General features: G+C 47.9%; 1 protein-coding gene across 2 annotated transcripts in view; it reads left to right on the top strand.

Annotated features, from left to right (window-relative positions):
• Positions 1-19,528, top strand: part of KSR2 (kinase suppressor of ras 2) — a 408,105-nt gene that overhangs the window by 304,100 nt on the left and 84,477 nt on the right. For both annotated transcript variants that reach the window (XM_072722940.1, XM_072722941.1), the window contains exons 7-8: positions 437-520; positions 17,536-17,603. In XM_072722940.1, the coding sequence (XP_072579041.1) occupies positions 437-520; positions 17,536-17,603 (152 nt within the window). The remainder of the gene's footprint in view (positions 1-436; positions 521-17,535; positions 17,604-19,528) is intronic.

Raw genomic sequence — 19,528 nt, 5'->3', positions numbered from 1 at the left:
GAGGCTCCACCTTGCTTGTGGTTCTCTGAGGACATTCTAGCTCCATCCATCACTCTGTCCCAGAACTGAACTTGGCCTATAGCCAGCCACCAGGCAAGACTTGCTGAACTAATGAAGGACTGTCACAAGTGTCCAGGTAACAATATAGTCACAACCCCACTGGGTGAGTGCTGAGTATGCACCAGGCACTGTGTGAGGCTCTTGACATTCCTGGCCCATTGGTCCTCCCAGCAACCTGTGAGGTTGGCTATCATCTTCACTTTACAGATAGGGAGACTGAGGCTCGAGTGGTCTAAATGATGAAGTCACCCATCTCAGAAGCAGCATAACTAGAATCCAGGGCCTGTGTGCTTACCCTTTAAGCAGCTCATCCTTCCAGAGAGCAGCTCGGTCACCACCACCTTGCCCTTGAATGTTTTCTATCTCTTTTCCACAGGTTTTCCACCAAGTACTGGATGTCTCAGACATGCACAGTCTGTGGGAAAGGAATGCTTTTTGGCCTCAAGTGTAAAAATTGCAAGTAAGTGGCTGTACCTGGAAGCATGTTTTCACAGTACCTGGTGTCAGCGAGAGCCATGCTGGGCTTTGAAATAGTTTACCGGAGTTTGGTGTCTTGGCTTTCAGGAGGATCACTTGCTCCATTTTTCAGAACTGTGTCTTGAGTGAACCTCTACCCTTGGCCATGGGGTCAAGGAGAATAATTCTGAATAAGAACCAGAGCTGATGGAAGGTGCTGGAAATAACACTGTCTGCTGATGCCCAGTGGATGTTCCTAGCATCTAAGATTAGGGGTTGGCACACTTTTTGTCTAATTGACCAAGATAGTGAATACTTTAGGCTTTGTGGAGCTGAGGATCTCTGTTACAACTACTCAACTCTGCCAAGTGACCATAAAGCAACCAAAGACAATATATAAACAAATGGGTGTGACAAATTTCTTTATTTCAAAAGCATCTTATTTGCAAAAATATCCTGCAGGCTGGCTTTGGCTCCTCAGCTATAGTTTGCCAATTCCTGAGCTAGAGTTTGTGAAGTTGTTTCCCCTCTGAGGGGGTATTTGATTCTCCCCATCTTACAGATGTGAGAGCTGAGTCTCGGCAAGGATCAGCCACCTGCCTGAGGTCACAGCCCTGACCCCTAACTCCTCTCCCTTCCCTAGCGGCATGTTGGCCTCCAGTTCTGGTTTAGAAGTCTCGACCACACAAACCTCCCCCACTTCCACCCTCTGTGCCAGGTCATGGCTGGCAAAAGGCAGGGCGGTAGGAGAGAAAATTGTGATGTCCAACGTGGGCTCTGGAGTCAGAGTAAAATGGGTTCCTTTCTGGCTCTGTTCCTTTCTGGCTGTGACCTAGGGCAAGTCACCTCACATTTCTGTTCTGCATTTTTTGTTTTATCTGCACAAAAGGAATTATCATCATCCCTGGTGGATGTGGTAGTAAGCACCCAGTAAATCAGTACTCCAGGACACAGCACGGTGCCAGGCACAGAATTCTGGCCTCTATCGGAGGTCTCGAGTGCCTTTCTGCCTGGCCTCTCTCTCTCCTTCCATAAACATGTGTGAAATATCTCTCTAGTCCAAATCCTATAAGGTTGTCAATAACATTTAACTGTTTCTAAGGGTGACAAATGGAAATGCCTCTGTCTGCTTTATAGGAGCCATTTAGTTTAAAAGAATGTAGGAATTATTCTTTCCTTGTCCAGCCTAGGCTGGCAAACTCCTGTTTGGGCTCCTTCCAGCCTCCCCACGTCCCTGCCCCTTGATGGAGGGGGAACAGCAGCGGTGGCGGGCACCCACTCCCCCCACCCCCAGCCTGGGTGTCTCACCTGAGGCATGGAGGAGACTGAGCTCCCTTCCCTCCTGGAGTCGTGGAGGATTCATTAGTTCCAACCCTAAAGAGCCATAGGTTCCCAGGCAGAAGAGGAGGTGGGGAAAAACGACCAAGCATTACTGTTTGGAGACCGGCATCCCCACCTTGGACTCCCACTGACCCTGGCTCTCAGGTGAGCCCTCAGCATGGTGACCCCTGGTCTTTCTGACTCGGAGAGGCACGAGGCCAGGTCCTCCGGTCCACCTTGAGGGCTGTCTGATAGCCGCCCCCCCCCCCCACCAGCGGCTCTGGGGGCCTGCCTTGTCCACGTGTAGTCACACCGTGTTCTGAGAAGCTGCAGCTCTCACATCCTCACACCTGCCGAGTGGAGGCTTTGAAGTCAGGTAATTAGGTGACAGGGACACAGCCAGGAGTCAGTGAGGCTGAACACCTTCTGAGCCGTTTTAATTTTCAGCCCTAGAGGCAGAACTCATGAGGCGGCCTTTGCTCCTGCTCTCTGTTCTAGAAGTAATGAACAAAGACTCAGACCCTGCCAGGGGTTGGGGGAGGAGGCTGGGGAAGGGATGGGGACCAGGGCTAGAAGCGCAGGCTTTGGAAGCAGCCAGAACCGAGTGTGAGGCCCAGCTCCACTGCTGCATTCTCTGTATGAGCTTGAGCCAGTGACTTCTCAGTCATCTCGGCACTCAGTTTTCTGATCTGCAAAGTGGGTGTGATGCTGGCATCCTCCACAGGACCGTTGGAAGGAGCCGGTGATATGTTCTTGCCCCAGATGACAATGTTCTGCCGAAAAACATTCTTCCTCACTCCATCTGGTGCAGAAATGGCTCCTGGTGTGTAAAAAGCAGAATTCAAGCCATGGTTGGATTGCACTGTTGATCTCACCAGTTTGCTCAGCTGGTAGAGAAGCTGCCAGAACAGTGAAAGCGGAGTCTGTATTGCTCTGAAGGTCCGGCATGCTTCCGGTTTTTTGACACTTGTGTGACTACAATTTTGTGCTTTTGTAGCTACAACCAAGCTTAGAGTTTTCTCCAGGACATAATTAGCGTGCTTTACTGCTATCACCAGCTGAAGTGTGGATTCACTCTTCCATGAACCAGATCCTGCATTTTTCACATGAATTATGCCTTTTACTTTTTTAAGGATTTTATTTATTTACTTGAGAGAGAGAGCAAGCGAGAGAGGGAGCACAAGCATGGGGAGGGGCAGAGGCAGAGGGAGAAGCAGAGTCTCCACTGAGCAGGGAGCCCAGATGTAGGGCTCGATCCCAGGACTGCAGGGTTGTGACCTGAGCCAAAGGCAGACGCTTAACCGACTGAGCCACCAGGTGCCCCTGAACTGTCTTTTATGTGTGTCTTCAAACATTGGCAAGATTTTGGACATACTAATGGGCTGGCAGGTGGGTGGGGGACAGAAATAGGTAACACACAGAGGCCATTGTCAAGGAGCTTAGGGGAAGACACACAGAGAGAGAATGAATTTCGGTGGAACCGAAGCACTTGCATGAAGAGCCGTGACAGTAACATTGCAGAGAGGTAGTACCAAGAGTGCGGAGGCAGCTTTTCAGAAAAAAATGGGCAGAACAGTTTGTTCATTTACTCGGCTGTCTATTGAGCACCAACTCTGTGCCAGGCACTGTTCTGGGCAGAAGCGAAATCACAGCGACTAACCCACACAAAGCCCCTGCCCTCATGGAACTCACAGGCCAGGGGAGGGGAGTGACAGGAAACCAACCAGTGAAATAGATCATCTGTTCAGAGGATGCTAAGTGCTAAGCAAAAGAACAAAGCAGGGAAGGGAGAGAGGAAGGGCCAGGGGAAGGGCTAGGATTTTAATTAAAGGGCTCAGGGAAGTTCTCATGCTTGAATGGGAACTTAGGAAAAGTAGTGGTCTGTGACACAGGCCATTTCCTGTCGTCCCAAAGCATCCCAGAGGCATGAGTTTGAATTTGATTCTGCCCTAAAGGCAATGGCTTTTTTTTTTTTTTTTTTTTTTTAACCTAGAGCATTGCTGGTTCTGTTAATTCCAGAAACTCCCTGGGTGAAAAGGATTGGCTTGAACCCATGGACTCCACGTGTGGTCCCCTGAACCAGCAGCATCAGCTTCACTTGGGAGCTGGTTAGAAATGTAGACTCTCAGACCCTGCCCACACCTGCTGTATCAGAATCTGCATTTTAAGATTGTCCTGGTGATTTTTGTACACAGTAAAGTTTGAGGAGCATTTATTTCTCTGAGTGATCTCCAAATTCCCCTTTAGAGCTGATTTTCTTTCTCTAGATCAGGGGTCTCAAACTCGAATATGCATCAGAATCCCCTGGAAGGTTTGTTAACACACAGATTCCTGGGCCTGCCCTGGAGTCCCTCATGCAGCAGGTTTGGGGTGGAGCCCAGAATTTGTTGGCTGGTAAGTTACCTGGTGACGCTGATGCTACTGGTCGTGGGATCACATTTTGAGAACCACTGCTCTACATAAAAGTAGTAATTTGATAAAATCAAACTTTATTTTCCAGCCTGACATTTCAGCATGTGTGGTTTGTTTTTTGGATTTTTGTTGGTTTTTTTGTTTGTTTGTTTGTTTTTTATTGGTTTTTATTTTTAGATTTTTTGTTTGGTTTTGGCTTTGGTTTTTTATAGAGTAGTCAATCTTTGCTAACTATTTTTTAGGCTTTTATATTATTACATCTCTTGGCCTCCTTCTGTAAACTTGAGTCTTGTTCATCATTATCTCTCCAGTACATTCATCTAGTAAATATTTGTGTGATAAATCAAAAAGATAAGGCATGATTGGAACCCAGAATTGTAGGTCAGACACACACACACACACACACACACACACACACACACACCTGCATTTGAATCCTGACTCTGCCACTAACAGCTGTGTGACCACTTCTGAACACCATTTCTTCTTCTGTCAAAAGAGAAAAAATATCTACTCCACTAGATTGTTAAAAAACAAAAAACCAAAACCAAAACCACATACAAACAAATAAAAAAACCCTAAGTGAGGTAAAATAAGGTAAAATTCTCAGCCCAGTACCTGGCACATTATGAGGACATCATACACGAAAGCTAATATTGTTACTAACTTTATGGATTAATTTTGGGGTACCCCCCCCAGGAAGCCGGGATACTCACAAACGTCTAGCCCCCTTTCCTCCTGCTTCGTCTTAATGGCCACTTCCTCCGGAATTATCATCAGCTGTCTTGTTGGCGTTCTGAATAGAGAGATTAGCGAACTAATAGGAAATTATGCTCAGAAAGCAATTTGCAGTTATCTAAATTGAGGACTTTTCATCTAATAGGTTCATGAGCGCGGAATGGAGTTTCGTTCTAAGTGGTCGGATGTCAGCACAATCCACGTATTGTCTGATGACTGTGGATTCAGCTGCAGGAGGATGCTGATGGATTTCCCAGCTCTTAAGCATGTGTTATCTGCATCTTTCCTCCTTCTTGGGGTCTTTCCACAGGTTTCTGCAAAGCTGAGGTTTGGGTCCCTGGAAACCTGTCCACTCCTATTTTAAGATTTTATTTATTCATTCATTCATGAGAGAGAGAGAGAGAGAGAGAGAGAGAGAGGCAGAGACACAGAGGGAGAAGCAGACTCCACACAGGGAGCCTGACGCGGGACTCAATCCTGGGTCTCCAGGATCACGCCCTGGGCTGAAGGCAGCACTAAACTTCTGAGCCACCCGGGCTGCCCCCTATCTGCATTTCTTGCAGGAAAGTTGCACGGTGGTAAATTCGGGTGGCTTATGCTCTAGGAAACAAGAGTTTGAACCAAAGTCCCCCCCTCCTTTTTTAAACTGCAGGGACTGAGTGTGGAAGGGACGGAATGTCTTTCAAAACTGCCAGTGGGGAAGCATCTGAATTGTTGGTCTCTCATGCATCCCCCTCCACCCACTCTCTTTTTAGAGTGTGCTGTGGTTCTGGTCAGGTCAGCATCTCCCTGGCTGAGTGTCTGCCCTGGGGGAGGTTCTGTGCTACCTCTTGGGGTGTGAGGGTGAGAGAGTCACAGTTGCTGTCCTCCAAATACTCAAAGTCACTGCCAGTGATGTAAAGCTTAAACTTGTCCTGTCTGAGCCCCTCCCAAGACTTCCTGGCCCAGTCACTGGGGATAGGGCCTAGAAACTCGCATTTTTAAGAAACTTCCCAGAGCATTCGGATTTGCACTGAAGCATAAGTAAGGAGCATGCATCTGGAAGGAGAGATGAACCAGGTAAGTAATTATTACCATAGGGGGAGGTGCCCAGGCTGCCTCTGGCTGGGAGAGATGCACATCAGGGGAGGCTGTCCCGGAGGCCTCTGAAGTCTTGGGGGAGGAGTGGGAATTAGCTCAGTGGAGCAGAGGAAAGGATGTTCTGGGTGAAGACAGGGCATGGGCAAAGCTTGGGTCAGGACTTAGAGGGACTTGAGGATATTTTGCTGTTGCTGGTACCAGGCAGGGCCTGGGATCCGGAGAATACCAGTTCTGCTTTGCAGCCACAGTACCAAGCCCTGCCGCTCTGACTTGTGGCTCCAGGCTTGGGTAGGGACCACTCACTCCCATCCAGCCCCATTCCTTGGACTCTGGAGCTGTTATCTTGCTGGAGGGAGTCGCTTGCCAAGGATAAGGCCTTGGGGAGGACAGTGTTGGTCAGGGTGGCCTTTTCTCCTGGCAGTAGAGTGGGAGGCAGAAGCCAGGAGTCTTGATGTTCTTCAGGTCACTTGCTCTTACAGCCTGAGATGGGAAGGGTTTGGGTGTCAGAATGCCTTGCAGATGCTAAGACTCATTTTTCTCTAAGACCAGGGACGAGGACTTACTCCTCCACTTTGAAGACAGGATGATGAAGTTAGTGGCCACAGAGCACAGCCTTCCCCCATCCATATATGTCTTGATGTCCTGCTTATATTCCCAAGTGACCTCATTTACCAGTTGCTGTGGGCGCCGCTGCCAACAGCTTGTACCTGAGACCTCCCCTGGAGGTTTGCCCTTGGGTGATTGCAGCTGCCTTGCCCCTACGTGCCTGGAGGAAGCCTCCCCCTCTCCTCCCCCACTAGCTCAGAGTCAGGCACTAACTGGGGCAGGAGTACAGAAGGCCAGATTGCTTGCTCAGGGCAGATGCCCTCAGTGGTGCAGTTCACAGTCCAGAGCCTTGGAGGGATCAGACTGAGACTCATCACCTGAAGCCACATCTTTGCTTAGCTTCTCCATTTCCTATCCTGCTCCCTGCACAATGGAGTTCTCTTGGAGAACCCCCTCCATATATCACTCACTAGAACATACATCTCAGGATCTGCTTCTGGGGAACTCAGCTCTGTTGCTCTATGCTAAAACAATAGCAGGATCCGGACCCTGGGGCCAGAGAGAGCTGAGTTCGGGTCCTGCCTGGCTTTGCCACTTCCCAGCTGTGTGATTCTGGGGAAGTTTCCAAACCTCTCTGAAGCAAAATGAGGCTGAACCATTCATTTGATGTATTAAGACATATGAGTGCATCAGTCATATTAATGGCTCAGGGATTCCCTCAAATCAGAATCTTTAAGTTGTTCAGCATTTATTTACTGTAGAAACCGATATCCTGTTAATGTAAAGTAGGAAGAGAAATCTACTTGCTAAATCACCTCCATGGGTTGAAATGAGGTTGAAGTTCTGGAAAATTTAGCACATTCCCTCCTTTTCTGTAATGCTTGTTCCCCGTTCATCTTTTGGGATTTTCTGAATCATCTAGCTTCTTGGGAGACATGTTTAAGCATTTATACCAGGGTTTCTTGACTTTAGCACTATTGAAATTTGGGGCCAGATAATTCTTTGTCTAGGTGGCCGTCCTGGGCATTGCAGGACCCCAGATGCCAGGAGCACCCTCAAAACACATGCACACAGACACACACTCCATCCCCAGGTGTGACAACCAAAACTGCCTCCAGACATTGCCAGATCTTCCCAGGGGGCGCATGGTTGCCCTTGGTAGAGAACGGCTGGTTTATATAACAGATCAGTCATTGCCAACCAGTGGGACTGTGGTATACATTATTCAGTTCTAGAGTGCCAGCGTTAGGGTGCCATTACTAAAATATTCAACAGAGTGATCAAACATCTCAGTTTGCCTGAGACTTTCCGGTGTTTAGCACTGAAAGTCCCACGTCCCAGGTGACCCATGTTGGTCGGGGTCAGATCTATGCACGTAGGAACGTTTCATACTCCACTTCTGTAGGAGTGAGGCCCATAATTATTTACTTGGAAATGTAAAGAATGAGCTTGGAAAACTGAGTTAACCAGCACAAATTTTCCAGTTTATCCCAGTGCTTGCATGCCCTTTATACACATCCTGTCTCCTACCTTCAGTAGCCAGGCCACTGGACATGCTTGCACTTAGGTCTTTTTGTTTTTTTTTTAAGATTTTATTTATCCATTCATGAGACAGAGAGAGAGAGAGAGAGAGGCAGAGACATAGGCAGAAGGGAGAAGCAGGCTCCATGCAGAGGGCCTGATACAGGATTTGATCCCGGGACTCCAGGATCACGCTCAGGGCCGAAGGTGGCGCTAAACTGCAGAGCCACTCAGGGATCCCCCAGGACTTAGGTCTTTTTATGTAAGCTGTCACTTTAACAATTTTCATTTGAGTGAGCCTTGCACTCTTTTGTCCAGCTTTGCTCTATTGTTGGATCTTTTCCTTTGGATTTTCTGTGCTTCTTGGTTCCTTTCTTGCCCTATATATATTCTCCTCACCTGTGTTTCTGCATCAAAATGCAGTGTTTTATCTGAAAATTTCCTGGTTTTGTACAGTGACTCCAGCCACAGGTGATGAGCTAGCTAGAGGTGTGAAGTAAGCCATGGTTGGTTTGAGCCAGTGGGTGCACTAATTTTCCCAACCCAGGAAAACCTGGAGAGATGATCAGCACTGGTGTCACAGCTGCTGCAAAGCTCCTGGAAGCTTTAGGAATTTGTATAACACACAGGATATTGGCAGGATATAATTATGAGCATGCATTTCAGGGATCACCAGCTTAAAGCCTGAACTACTTTTCCATTAATAGAAACATTTCTGTTTTGGCAACAATCATAATGGGAATATGTGGTACCTTATGTGAGTGTTGCTGGACATTTTGCCAAACACCTTTCATGCTTGATCTCATATAATCCTTGCAACAACTGTGGAAGGTAGGGTCTGTTCGCCCCCATTTTACAGATGAGGAAATAGAGGCCTTCAGGAGTAAATCCCACATCTCCCAGTGGGTAGATCTGCTCATCAAACAACTGGTCTCTCTGATTCAAGATCTGAGACTCTTAACCACTTTACATGGGTAAAGGGCCAGCTACACAGTCCACCAGCAACAAATGCTAGCCCTCACTCCGCTTCTCGTTGAATTAAACAGGCGGAATGGAAGATGAGGATCTGATCTCAACCTGCCTCTGGACCAGAGCAGTCATCTTTCCCTCCTCCTTCCCCCAGCCTACTACCCTGGCCCAATTTCTTGAATTGAGAGAGGGCAAACTGGTATTTGTGTTTTGCTGAGTGCCTCCAGGCCCTGGGAGCCAAGAAGACTCTGTGGTCACTCTGTCCTCTCTTAGGGGGTACAAGGGGGACATCTCCAGCTAAGAAATGCACAGCTGTCCTGCAGTATATCCCCTTATTATGGAGAGAAGTGCCAAGTTTTCCTAATCATTGCTCATTATTTTGCTGGAGCTTATTAACATATAACCATATGTTAACACATACAAATCATATGTTATATGTAAACACTCCCCACGGACCCTGTTTGTGTTGTTGGGTTGTTTTTTTCTCTTGAACCCAGACATGGGCCAAAGAGCTCAGCCTCACTGAGTTGTCAGCAGGGAGGGAAAGAAACGTTTGATATTTGATATCCTCCACTGACAGCATATGGGGGCATTTCTAGAAGCCTTGGCTCAAAGGAGAGACCACAGGGAAACCAAGATGAGACGAAACTGCTCAGTTGGGATATTCAATGAAACAAGTCCCATTGGAAAGGGGGCAATGATTTGGTTTAGTGATTTTGCAAGAAGCCTTGAGGAGTACTTAATGCAGTGACTTGGGAAAAAGAAAGCAGAGGCAGGAAGTCAGATAATGAATGAGGGATGCCTTTTAATTGTAGACATTTACTGCGGTGGGGGGGGGGTGCTTTCCAAAATGCTAATCTAGCCTTCGCCTCCTTGTTTAAAATCCTCCCTTGCTTCCCCCTTGCTCTCAGGGTAAATCCAGGCTCACGATGATACACCGCACTGTCTCTTGCTCAGCTGTCCCTTTGCCCGTCTCACTACCTCTCTCCTCACACCCAGAGCTCTACAGCTTCATTGAACTGTTGACCCCTGTGGCAGGCCACATGCCTACCAATCAATACAGCTTTGAAATGCTTTTTTTGCTCCTGCCCAGCTCTCTCTTGCACACATTAGCTAGCTCTTGTTTATCTTTCGGGCTCATCTCAGTCACCACTTCTTGCAGGAAGCCCTCCTGGACTTCCCACAGGTCTGAAGTGCCACACCCTGCCCTTCACCATCGCTCTGTATAATATAACCACGTTGTGTTGGCCTCCAAATCCTGCCTGTCTCTCTGACTGGACTTTAAACTAGATGAGGGTAGAGCTGTGTCTGTGTTGTTCACTCTTTGTACCTCCAGGGCTAACATGGTACTTGGCACACAGAAAGTGCTTAGTAAATATTTGTTGGTGGAGTAGATCTCCAGAGGAACCTCCACAGGGAAAGTGGTTCTTGCCAACCCAAGGCCCCAGTAACCTAGTAGGGGATCCTTTCTAGGAGGCAACTCTGAGGCAGTGGGATGAGTGGAGAGATGTTCATGCTTGAAATAGAAAGAGATAGGTTCACATACCTGGAAGGTGGACTCCATGCTAGACGTTTGCAAGGGAGATGATTAAAGAAAGAATTCCTGTTCTGTTATTACACACACCCAGGACCTCACACAGCATCTGGCACAGAGGAGGAAGGCAATCCTGTTTTGGGGTGTGTAAATGAATGAGTGACCCTCATTCTGCCCTTAACTGTCTATATGATTGGGCCACTTACCAAGCCTCAGTCTTCTTGACTTTGAAATGGGTGTGATGGTATCCACCCTTCATGGCATTGCTGTTCAGAACAAACAGGTTATATAAGAGCACCTGGCCCAAAGGTGGTGTTTCTTTAACATTTCCTCCATCAGATGTTGGACCAGGGTTTCAAAACACACTATGTGCACCCGGAGTGGAAAGGCTATGCCCTGCTCAGATGGGTTGCAAAGCAAGCTGGTGTGGGCTTAGAGAGTTGGGCTGCTTGGAGCCAGCTTCTTGTAAATTGATCACAGTAGCTCAATGAACCACTTGAAATGGGCGGGACTGTGTTCACCAGCAAAAATCATGCCTACCTCTCTTCGGGGAAGACTAGTGTTCTGATCCTTGTGCCATACCAGGCTCTGGGCTCACATCTGCCCCATGGGGCTACTGGGGGTCATGACAGATCCATTAGGGAGACAGCAGAGCTGCTTAGGAAGGTGCCATGTGTCCCCCCCCACAGTTCCCGGGCAAGGTCCATGCAAGTTTGCTGTGCTTCTGGCCCAACACCTGTCCTGCTCTCACGCTGGGGGTCGTGAGAAGGGAATGCAGACAGGAACACTCCTGCATTTCACAAACTTCAAGAGATACCATTTGTAAGAAATAGGAATCATTTCAAGAAGCCTTTAGATAGAGACTATTTGCTCCCATACACCAGTGGTGTGGGATGGCTTTCCCTTCTGCCCTTCCTTCCTTTTCTGTCCCTCCTTGTCCGTAGTGTTTATTCAGCATTTTTACACACCAGCCACCAGGCCAGGCACTGAAGGGGGGTGGGCGTAGGAACAGGATTTACAAAAATGAAGAAGACCCAGATCATGCCCTCAAGATGAATTCATTTATTTAATTTTCAGATGGAGAGGATGTCTCATTTAGCTAGCAGCTCCTTTGGGGAACGAGATAGTCCATGTAAGCAACTTTTCTCAATAACTGAAGCTTATCCTCTTAGCTTTGAAAGTTAAAAAAAAAAATTTAACCCCCTTTGATGAAAAGTTTTTAAGTATGTCCTTTCCAAGGTTCCAGGCTACATGAGGTTTGCGTGCATTCTCTGTCCGCTCAAGTGGGTTTTAGCCCTGCCTGCACAAATGTTGACCTGTTTGCTGTCTGAATGGACCCTACTTGGGCATTTTCTTGTTAGATCCTCATCACAGTTTTGGAGATGAGGAACATGTTGCTTAGAGAGGCAGATGGATGTCCCCTTGGTGTGGGAAGAAGAGAACTGGGATTCAGGCTCAGGTTAGCTTGACTCAGAAGCCCAAGCTTCTCACCATTTCTGGAACCACATCCGACCTTGCCCTGGTGCCTGGCATTGTTCAGAGCCACCACGTTAATTCACGGTGCTCCTCTTGGCCACATTTGATGGGGAGCTTTGTCCTGGGAAGTCAGCTGTGTCCTCCCCAACCCCTCTCTTTCCTCTGCATGGAATGGAGCATCTGGAAAACCAAATTCATTGAGGACCAAGTGCTGAGGACACACGAAGGACAAGGAGCAGAGGGCTTGGTCTTGGTGTGAGAGCTTGGGACAGGCCACATTGGATTTTGAACCTCTTTTAACCATCATGGTGTCCTGATTGGACTCCCTTCTTTCTAAAGACCTCAAAACAAGGATTTGAGGGTGAATGGTTTGTTTGAGAGGTGATCCAGGTCACACCAGCAGGGGAGCAGGGAAGCAAGGCAGGGAATAGAGAACAGCCAGTACTGAGTACCTCGTAGGGGAGGTAAGGGCTCTAGGCTGCTGGGGTCCAATCCCATGTCTACACACCTCTGAGTTGTCCCAGCCAAGGGAGAGGGGACTGGGATTGTCCCCAACTAGCTCCCACCCATGGGTGTTTCAAAGCTCTAGGCATTGTAGCCAGCCCACATTTCAGCAAGAGGAAGGATCTCAGGGGCTGAGAGGAAAGCTATTGCACAAACTTGGAACAGTAACAATCTACCCTGATAAACTTGCTACTTCAAGTAATTGTCCTCAGCACCCTGCTCATGTCGTATCATTAGGGTTCTCTGCAACTGCAGATACTACATTTCTCTATAACTATAGATACTATGATTGTCCACATTCTACAGATAAAGAAACTGTAGCTCGGAGCAGATCAGCAACTTCCCCAAATTGTCACAGCCAGGAAGGGGTAGTGTCAGGCTTTGAACCCAGATTCCTTCTCCATACTCTCCTGACCCCATTTTCCTTTTGGGAGGAGAGGTGCTGGATTCCAGCAAATCTGGGCTTCTAGATATCTCTCATTTGGGAAGTAGAAGGTGTCCTCCTCATGTAGCACTTCTGGAGTGCTGGCATGTGCTTGCTGAGAACCCACATTCCCAGCACAGACCGAATCAGAACCTTGGAAGGTGAGCCTGGGGGATCTGATGGGGAAGCAGGTGATCGATCTTCGCAGTGTGTGGTGCGAGCGGTGAAAGAAAAAGTGTAATTTGAGTGGAATCCTGTGTGTTTTCTGCTGGAAAAACGATTCTTCGTAAGTGGGGCATGGTGTGTCTGCATCCTGCGAAAGCCTCCTCTCCATCCCTCTTCCCCTCCCCTCCAGGGTCTGTGTAATTTCAGCCCTGGGCTAATCCTGCCAACTCAATTAGCAGATCCTGGACACGCGGGCGCTAGTTCTTGACGGATGCGCCTCTGTGCAAAGGGTTAAGTGTCTTAGTGTGAAAGCCAGTTCTCTGGGCTTTTCTCCGTGAGCAGTGGCTGTGCCCCTGTCCCCAGTGCTGCCCTTTGAAGTGCTGGCTGGAAGGACAAGCGTTCCATCTCCCACCCTTTGGCCAGAGATGAAGGAAGGCTTTTCTGTAAGTGCAAAATACAAGCAACAAGGGACAGTAGAGAGGAAAATGCCAGGGGGAGGCAGGAGATGACCGAGGTCATAGAAGAGGCCACACCTGCCCCGACCTGGTTTGGGCATGGTCCAGAGGTTGTGTGAAATTGCCTGTCCCTGCTTGAGAATGCTGCCCACGAGAGCGAACAGGCTTCCTCACATCTGCACGTCACCATTCCAGCTGGGCTTGTTTGGGAAGACTCGTAGGCGGGAGAGGCAGAAAGGAAACATTTCTTTCTGGAAGCTTCCAGGGTGGAATCAAGCCATTTCAAACAAGAATGAGTGCAGAAACTTCTTGGTTCCTTCTCAGTTTGACATCAGCAGATTCCCCAACTCAGGGCTTCCCAAACATCAGTCTGACCTGTCACAGTTGTCACAAGCTTCCAGTGGCTTCTTAGGGTGTGCAAGATCAAATACAGGCTCCTTGCCAGGGATGCCGGGGCCCTGTCTGTGCCTTCTCCCCTCCCTTGTGTCTTTATTCACCCTTTACCCTCTGACCCCTGAATCCACCAAGCTCGTTCTGTCCCCAAACTTTTGACTGGCTGGAAGCCCTTCCCTTCTCACTCTCCTACTCTCCATCCTGTTTCCCTTATGATTTTTTCCCTCCATCTTGCCACACCTGCAATGATCTGATCTTTGTTTAGGTGTGTTTTATCCCTCCCCATAAAGATAGCGGCTTTGTCTGCCCTGTCCCTTGCCTGTGTGTCCCCAGGACCTGGAGCCCAGTAGGTGCAATTAAGTATTTGCAGAATGAGAGGCTGGTTGTACATTCAGCAGAGCTTCCTGTTAGGGTTTGGATGCAATACCCATGACCTTCCCTGTAGGTCTGAGAGTCTGGGAGCTTTAGAAACGGAAAAGACAGAGATGCCTGGGTAGCTCAGTCAGTTGAGCGTCTACCTACACTCAGGTAATGAGCCCAGGGTCCAGAGATCAAGCCCCTACATCAAGCCCCTGCATCAGGCTCCCTCCTCAGTGGGGAGTCTGCTTCTCCCCCTCCCCCACCTTTTGCTGCCCCTGTTCCTGCTCTCCTCTCTCTCTCAAATAAAATCTTAGAAAAAAGAAAAAGACAAATCGACAGTAAGGTTGGACTTTTACTATCCTTGTGGAGTCAGGCTGCTATAGGGGGAAGAGCAAGATGACATCTTTGGCTTATCTCAAAGGAGGCCCTTTAGATTTTGCTGGTTACAGATCCCAGGAAGCTTCCTGTTTATGGAGGTTTTGGAGGCATCTGCATGCTGGTTAGAGCTAGGCTTGGCATCTCTGTCTCTTCCTGGCTATTTGACCTTTGGCAAGTTATCCAAATTTGCTGAGCCTCAGTTTTTCACTCTGTAAAATGGGGATAACGATAGTTGCTGCTTTTTAGGATTGTTACAAGGATGATATAAATTGTGTAAAGCCCCGGGGGCATTGCCTGGTATTTCACAAGCACTGAGCAAATGATAGCTCTTCTTCTTCTCTGAGTCACAGCATCTTTGTGACATTCGTGACCGATAGTACCCCTTAATGTTTTTCAACCACCTTAGGTTTTTGAGTGCCAAGCGCTGCCCCCTCTTTCTGACAGTTACAAATTATGTAAGCCAACTTGTCCCAATCTAGTTCAATCATTCACACACCACCCTGTCATGATTTTGTTATATTTGTGTAGCAGTCTCATTTTTATTTATTTACCATTTATGGCCTTTTTAGCTTACATAAATTTATTTAAAGATGAAAATGCATTTTATGACCATGAGTGGAAAATCCATTAGTATAAGGCAACCAGGGGAAAAAAAAAAGACATCAGGTGGAAAAATAAATTTAAATTTTCTGTTGATACTGTCACCCATCTGAATCTAGGACTGTGGTTAGCATGTGGTAGAGAAATGTAAAGATGTGTTAGCAGCAGAAACCTTCTCCCGGCTGCAAAGTGAAGGGGATTTGGAGACTGGCTAATAATGTTTTTGCCGTATGATTCATGCTAGCACTGTTCCATGCTGCCCGCATCCCTCCTTGCTGCCCCTCTGCACTCCCGGGGGTCTCACGTCTAATTTTTCCACCGTGGAGAGGAATCCAGTGAGTACCCAGTTAGGGCCACAAAAGACTGAAGACAAGAAAAATTGGAGAAACGTGCATAGGCTTTCCAAAACAATCAACTAGACCAATGGTTCTCACACCTCAGCATGTATCAGACTCAGGTGGAGGGCTTATTAAAACAGGTTACTGCATTTCAGCTTCAAGTCTTGGATTCATCACATCTGGGGTGGGGGCCCAGGAGTTGCATTCCTGGAAAGTCCCCAGACCACCGGTGCTGATGTTGCTGGTCCTGGGGCTCCACTTTGAGAACTACTGAGCTAGATGAGTCAAAGTTGAGTCTATGACTGGGTGTTCGGATCATTCTGTTAGAGAGAACTATCAGATTTCTAAAGGGCAAGAAGGTGAGAGCAAATCTCAAGCTCCCACCTCTCTGTAGAGAGTTTTTAAATATGAAACCTCTAAGCAGGCTGCAGGTGCCTTCTGGCAGGGCTGTTGGCTGCTGCAAGTTAGGCTGGCGCGCCAAAAATTGTAAGGGAATTCAAAGGGATGCAGGCACCGATAGCATCTGCCACAGTGTGTATTCCTCCTACTGACAAAAACTCTAAAGACAAAGCCAGATCACAATTAGTTGGGGTTTTTATTATCCTTTGGAGGCCTGGCAACTTTTCAGGGAAGAGCAAGGTGGCATTGTCTCAAAGGAGGACATTGTGACTCTAAACTCCTCCTACCTCTAAAACGGAATACCTGTCACTAATCTCATCCTAAATGGAAGCCTTGGTTAGCTGGTTCCTGTTGCTTGAGCCTTTTAGAAAAAGGAGAGACCACCGTTGGCACCACTCACCCAAGTTTTCTGCCAGGAAAGCTCAGTTAATCTGTGTTTCCATCTGTAAAATGGGAATGATAATAGTATCCATTGTGTAAGGCTATTGTACAGATCCAATAACATAGTATATGTAATATGTTTAGTTCAATGGCTGGCAGATGAGTCTATAAGTAAACAGTGGATGATTATTAGGATTGGATGATTAAAAAAAAGACTGGATGATGATAAAGATAAAAAACACAGACTGGGGGGATCCCTGGGTGGCGCAGTGGTTTGGCGCCTGCCTTTGGCCCAGGGCGCGATCCTGGAGACCTGGGATCGAATCCCACGTCGGGCTCCCGGTGCATGGAGCCTGCTTCTCCCTCTGACTATGTCTCTGCCTCTCTGTCTCTCTCTGTGTGTGTGTGACTATCATAAAAAAAAAAATTAAAAAACAGACTGGAGAGGGCATGGGTGGCTTAGTTGGTTAAGCACCCAGCTCTTCATTTCGGCACAGGTCATGATTTCAGGGGCGTAAGGTTGAGCTCTGTGTTGGGCTCCAAGCTGGGCCTGGAGCCTGCTTAAGATTCTCTCTCTCTCTCTCCCTCTGCCCCTCACCCCACCCCCCTACTCTCAGCTCTCTCTGTCTCTCTCTAAAACAAAAAAAGAAAAAAAAATACAGACTGAAAGGGGAGAAAATATCTTTCAAAGCATAAAACCTAAGTGGACACTGCTGGTGAAAGAGTTGCTATACATCTTGGGTCTGACCTGTGAGAATGGAATGACAGTAGACTTTCTCCAGAGTTAATTTCCTAGGTGCCAAGGAGGTGTTTTAGCTACCCCATTTCATCTCCACAGCTTCCAGAGCTTTCTGAACCACCAGGGCATCCCATCCATCCATCCATCCATCCACCCACCTATCCATCTATCCACCCACTCATTCCTCCACTCATCCATCCACTCACCCACCCATCCATCCACTCATCCATCCATCCATCCATCCATCCATCCATCCATCCATCCTTCCTTCTCTGTCTTTCCCGCAGGTTAAAGTGCCACAACAAATGCACCAAAGAAGCCCCTCCCTGTCATCTCCTGATCATCCACCGAGGAGGTAAGTATTTAACACTTGCTGCCCTAGGGGTAAGTAGGATGGGGCAGGGGCTCCTGCAGACCCTCTGCTATAGCTGTCCCATCCAGGCCATTTCTGGGTACCTCTTAATCCCCTGATACTTGCCTAATTGTTTTCCCTTTGACACTCTTCTTCCTGACTTCTGTCTCCTTCCTCCATCTCCTGACCCCAATCTCCCTATTCCTTGCCCCTCTGCTGGTCTCACTGATACTTTAGCCCCCAGACTCATCTCCCCCTTCCTAAGTCTTTTTCTTTCATTCTTGTCTACTCTCCTACTAATTTCCACTCTCCTCTCTTTCCCCCAATCTAATTGCTGTTACTTCGCATTTAAAAAGAGTCCTGGCTGAGTGTTCCCCATGATGCGCTCATCAGACTCAATCACCGGGGGCCTTGAGGAGGTGGGCGTGGGGAGGAGTCGGGCTTGGGTCTGTGGGTTTGGGCCATCTGTGTTCTGTCCCTGGGGGCTCTGGGAGTGTCAGGGCCAAACTGTCCAAGCAGGGAACTAACAGCTACCCTTGGGAGACTCAAGGACTCAATGGGAAGCCTTTCCTCATGAAACCTGGCAGTTCAGCTTTCAAAATAGTTCCCCTGACTCTTGTCTCATAGGGTGTTTATCTCTGACCTCATTGTCTACATTGCAATTCATTTACCACAGGACTCTCAAGGCCTGTGCTCTTTAATACAGTAGCTGCTAGCCACATCTGACTATTTAAACTTAGCTTGATTTAAATGAAATTAAAGCAAAAATTCAATTACTCTGTCACATCAGCCACATTTCAAGGGCACAGTAGCCACAGGTGGCTACCATATTGGGTAGTGCAGATAACAAACACTTTCCTCATGGCAGAAAGTTCCATTGGGTATCACTGGTCCCGACCTTTGCTATTCAAAGTGCAGTCTGTGGATTGGCAACATGGGAATCCCCTGGGAGCACTTTAGAAATGCACAGTTTCTGCCCCAACCTCAGACCTACTGAAGCAGAATCTGCATATTTTTAACTGCTTTTAACTGCTTCTGCGAAGGGAAGGCATTCCCTTGCCCCTTAAAGTTAAGAAGCAAAGCTCTAGGGTAGAAGTTGCAAACTCGGATGCCTACCAGGGCTAAGCAAGGATCCGAAATGAGAGAAGGGGGCCAGATGGGGCCATGGAAAGTGGAGAGGGAACCCAGGCACTGTCTAGAGAGGACAGTCACTCCAGCAACGATGGAAGCCCATCGTTGGGCTGCTCACCTGCTCTGTATTTTTCTCATGGTTCAAAGGAAAGCCCAGATAGTTGTATTAAGATGCTAACAACTTATTAAAAGTTTTAAAATTTTTGCTGGCCAATTCCCTGTCACCCTATCTGTAGGTTGGATGGAGCCATGGAGTCGATGTTGCAATATGCAACCTGCTGATCTGAGACAGAGTCCCTCCTCATCCCTGCTGTGTCCCTCACAGCTCCCCTGGCCTAGGCTCTGAGGAATCTGCCCTGTTTTAGAATGAACCCAAGGGAAATGTAAAGACTTTTTGCCAATTGGTGCCAAAAGTCCTAAGATATGTTCCGAAGCTGATGGGCCATTGGTTTTCAATGATCTTTGCATTGCTTATCTCCACAAGGAGAGGAAATTGCAAATAAGGAAAAGTCATCGGCCCTCTTGCCCCTTCCCACCCACATCCTTAATTAAGAACCATCTGTTCCTTGCACAACTTTATACAGTCAATGAGGCCATTTTGAAACCTGAATTCTCACAACTCTTGAACCCTTGAGTCAGATTCATTGGGGAAATTCTTCTCCATAGTGGACTCTGCTGGAGCCCAACTCCCATGTGGAGACCAGAACCAGCCTGCTGCAAGGTGACCCACTCTCAGAGGCTGACATCTAAAGAGGGGCTCCCTCTGCTTGTCCACCCACCTTCCTGGACATGTCCTC

Source organism: Vulpes vulpes, chromosome 10 (assembly GCF_048418805.1).
Source record: "Vulpes vulpes isolate BD-2025 chromosome 10, VulVul3, whole genome shotgun sequence".
NCBI classification, from domain to species: Eukaryota; Metazoa; Chordata; class Mammalia; order Carnivora; family Canidae; genus Vulpes; species Vulpes vulpes.
Note: the sequence above shows the minus strand (reverse complement) of the source record. Positions and strands in the feature narration are given on the sequence as shown.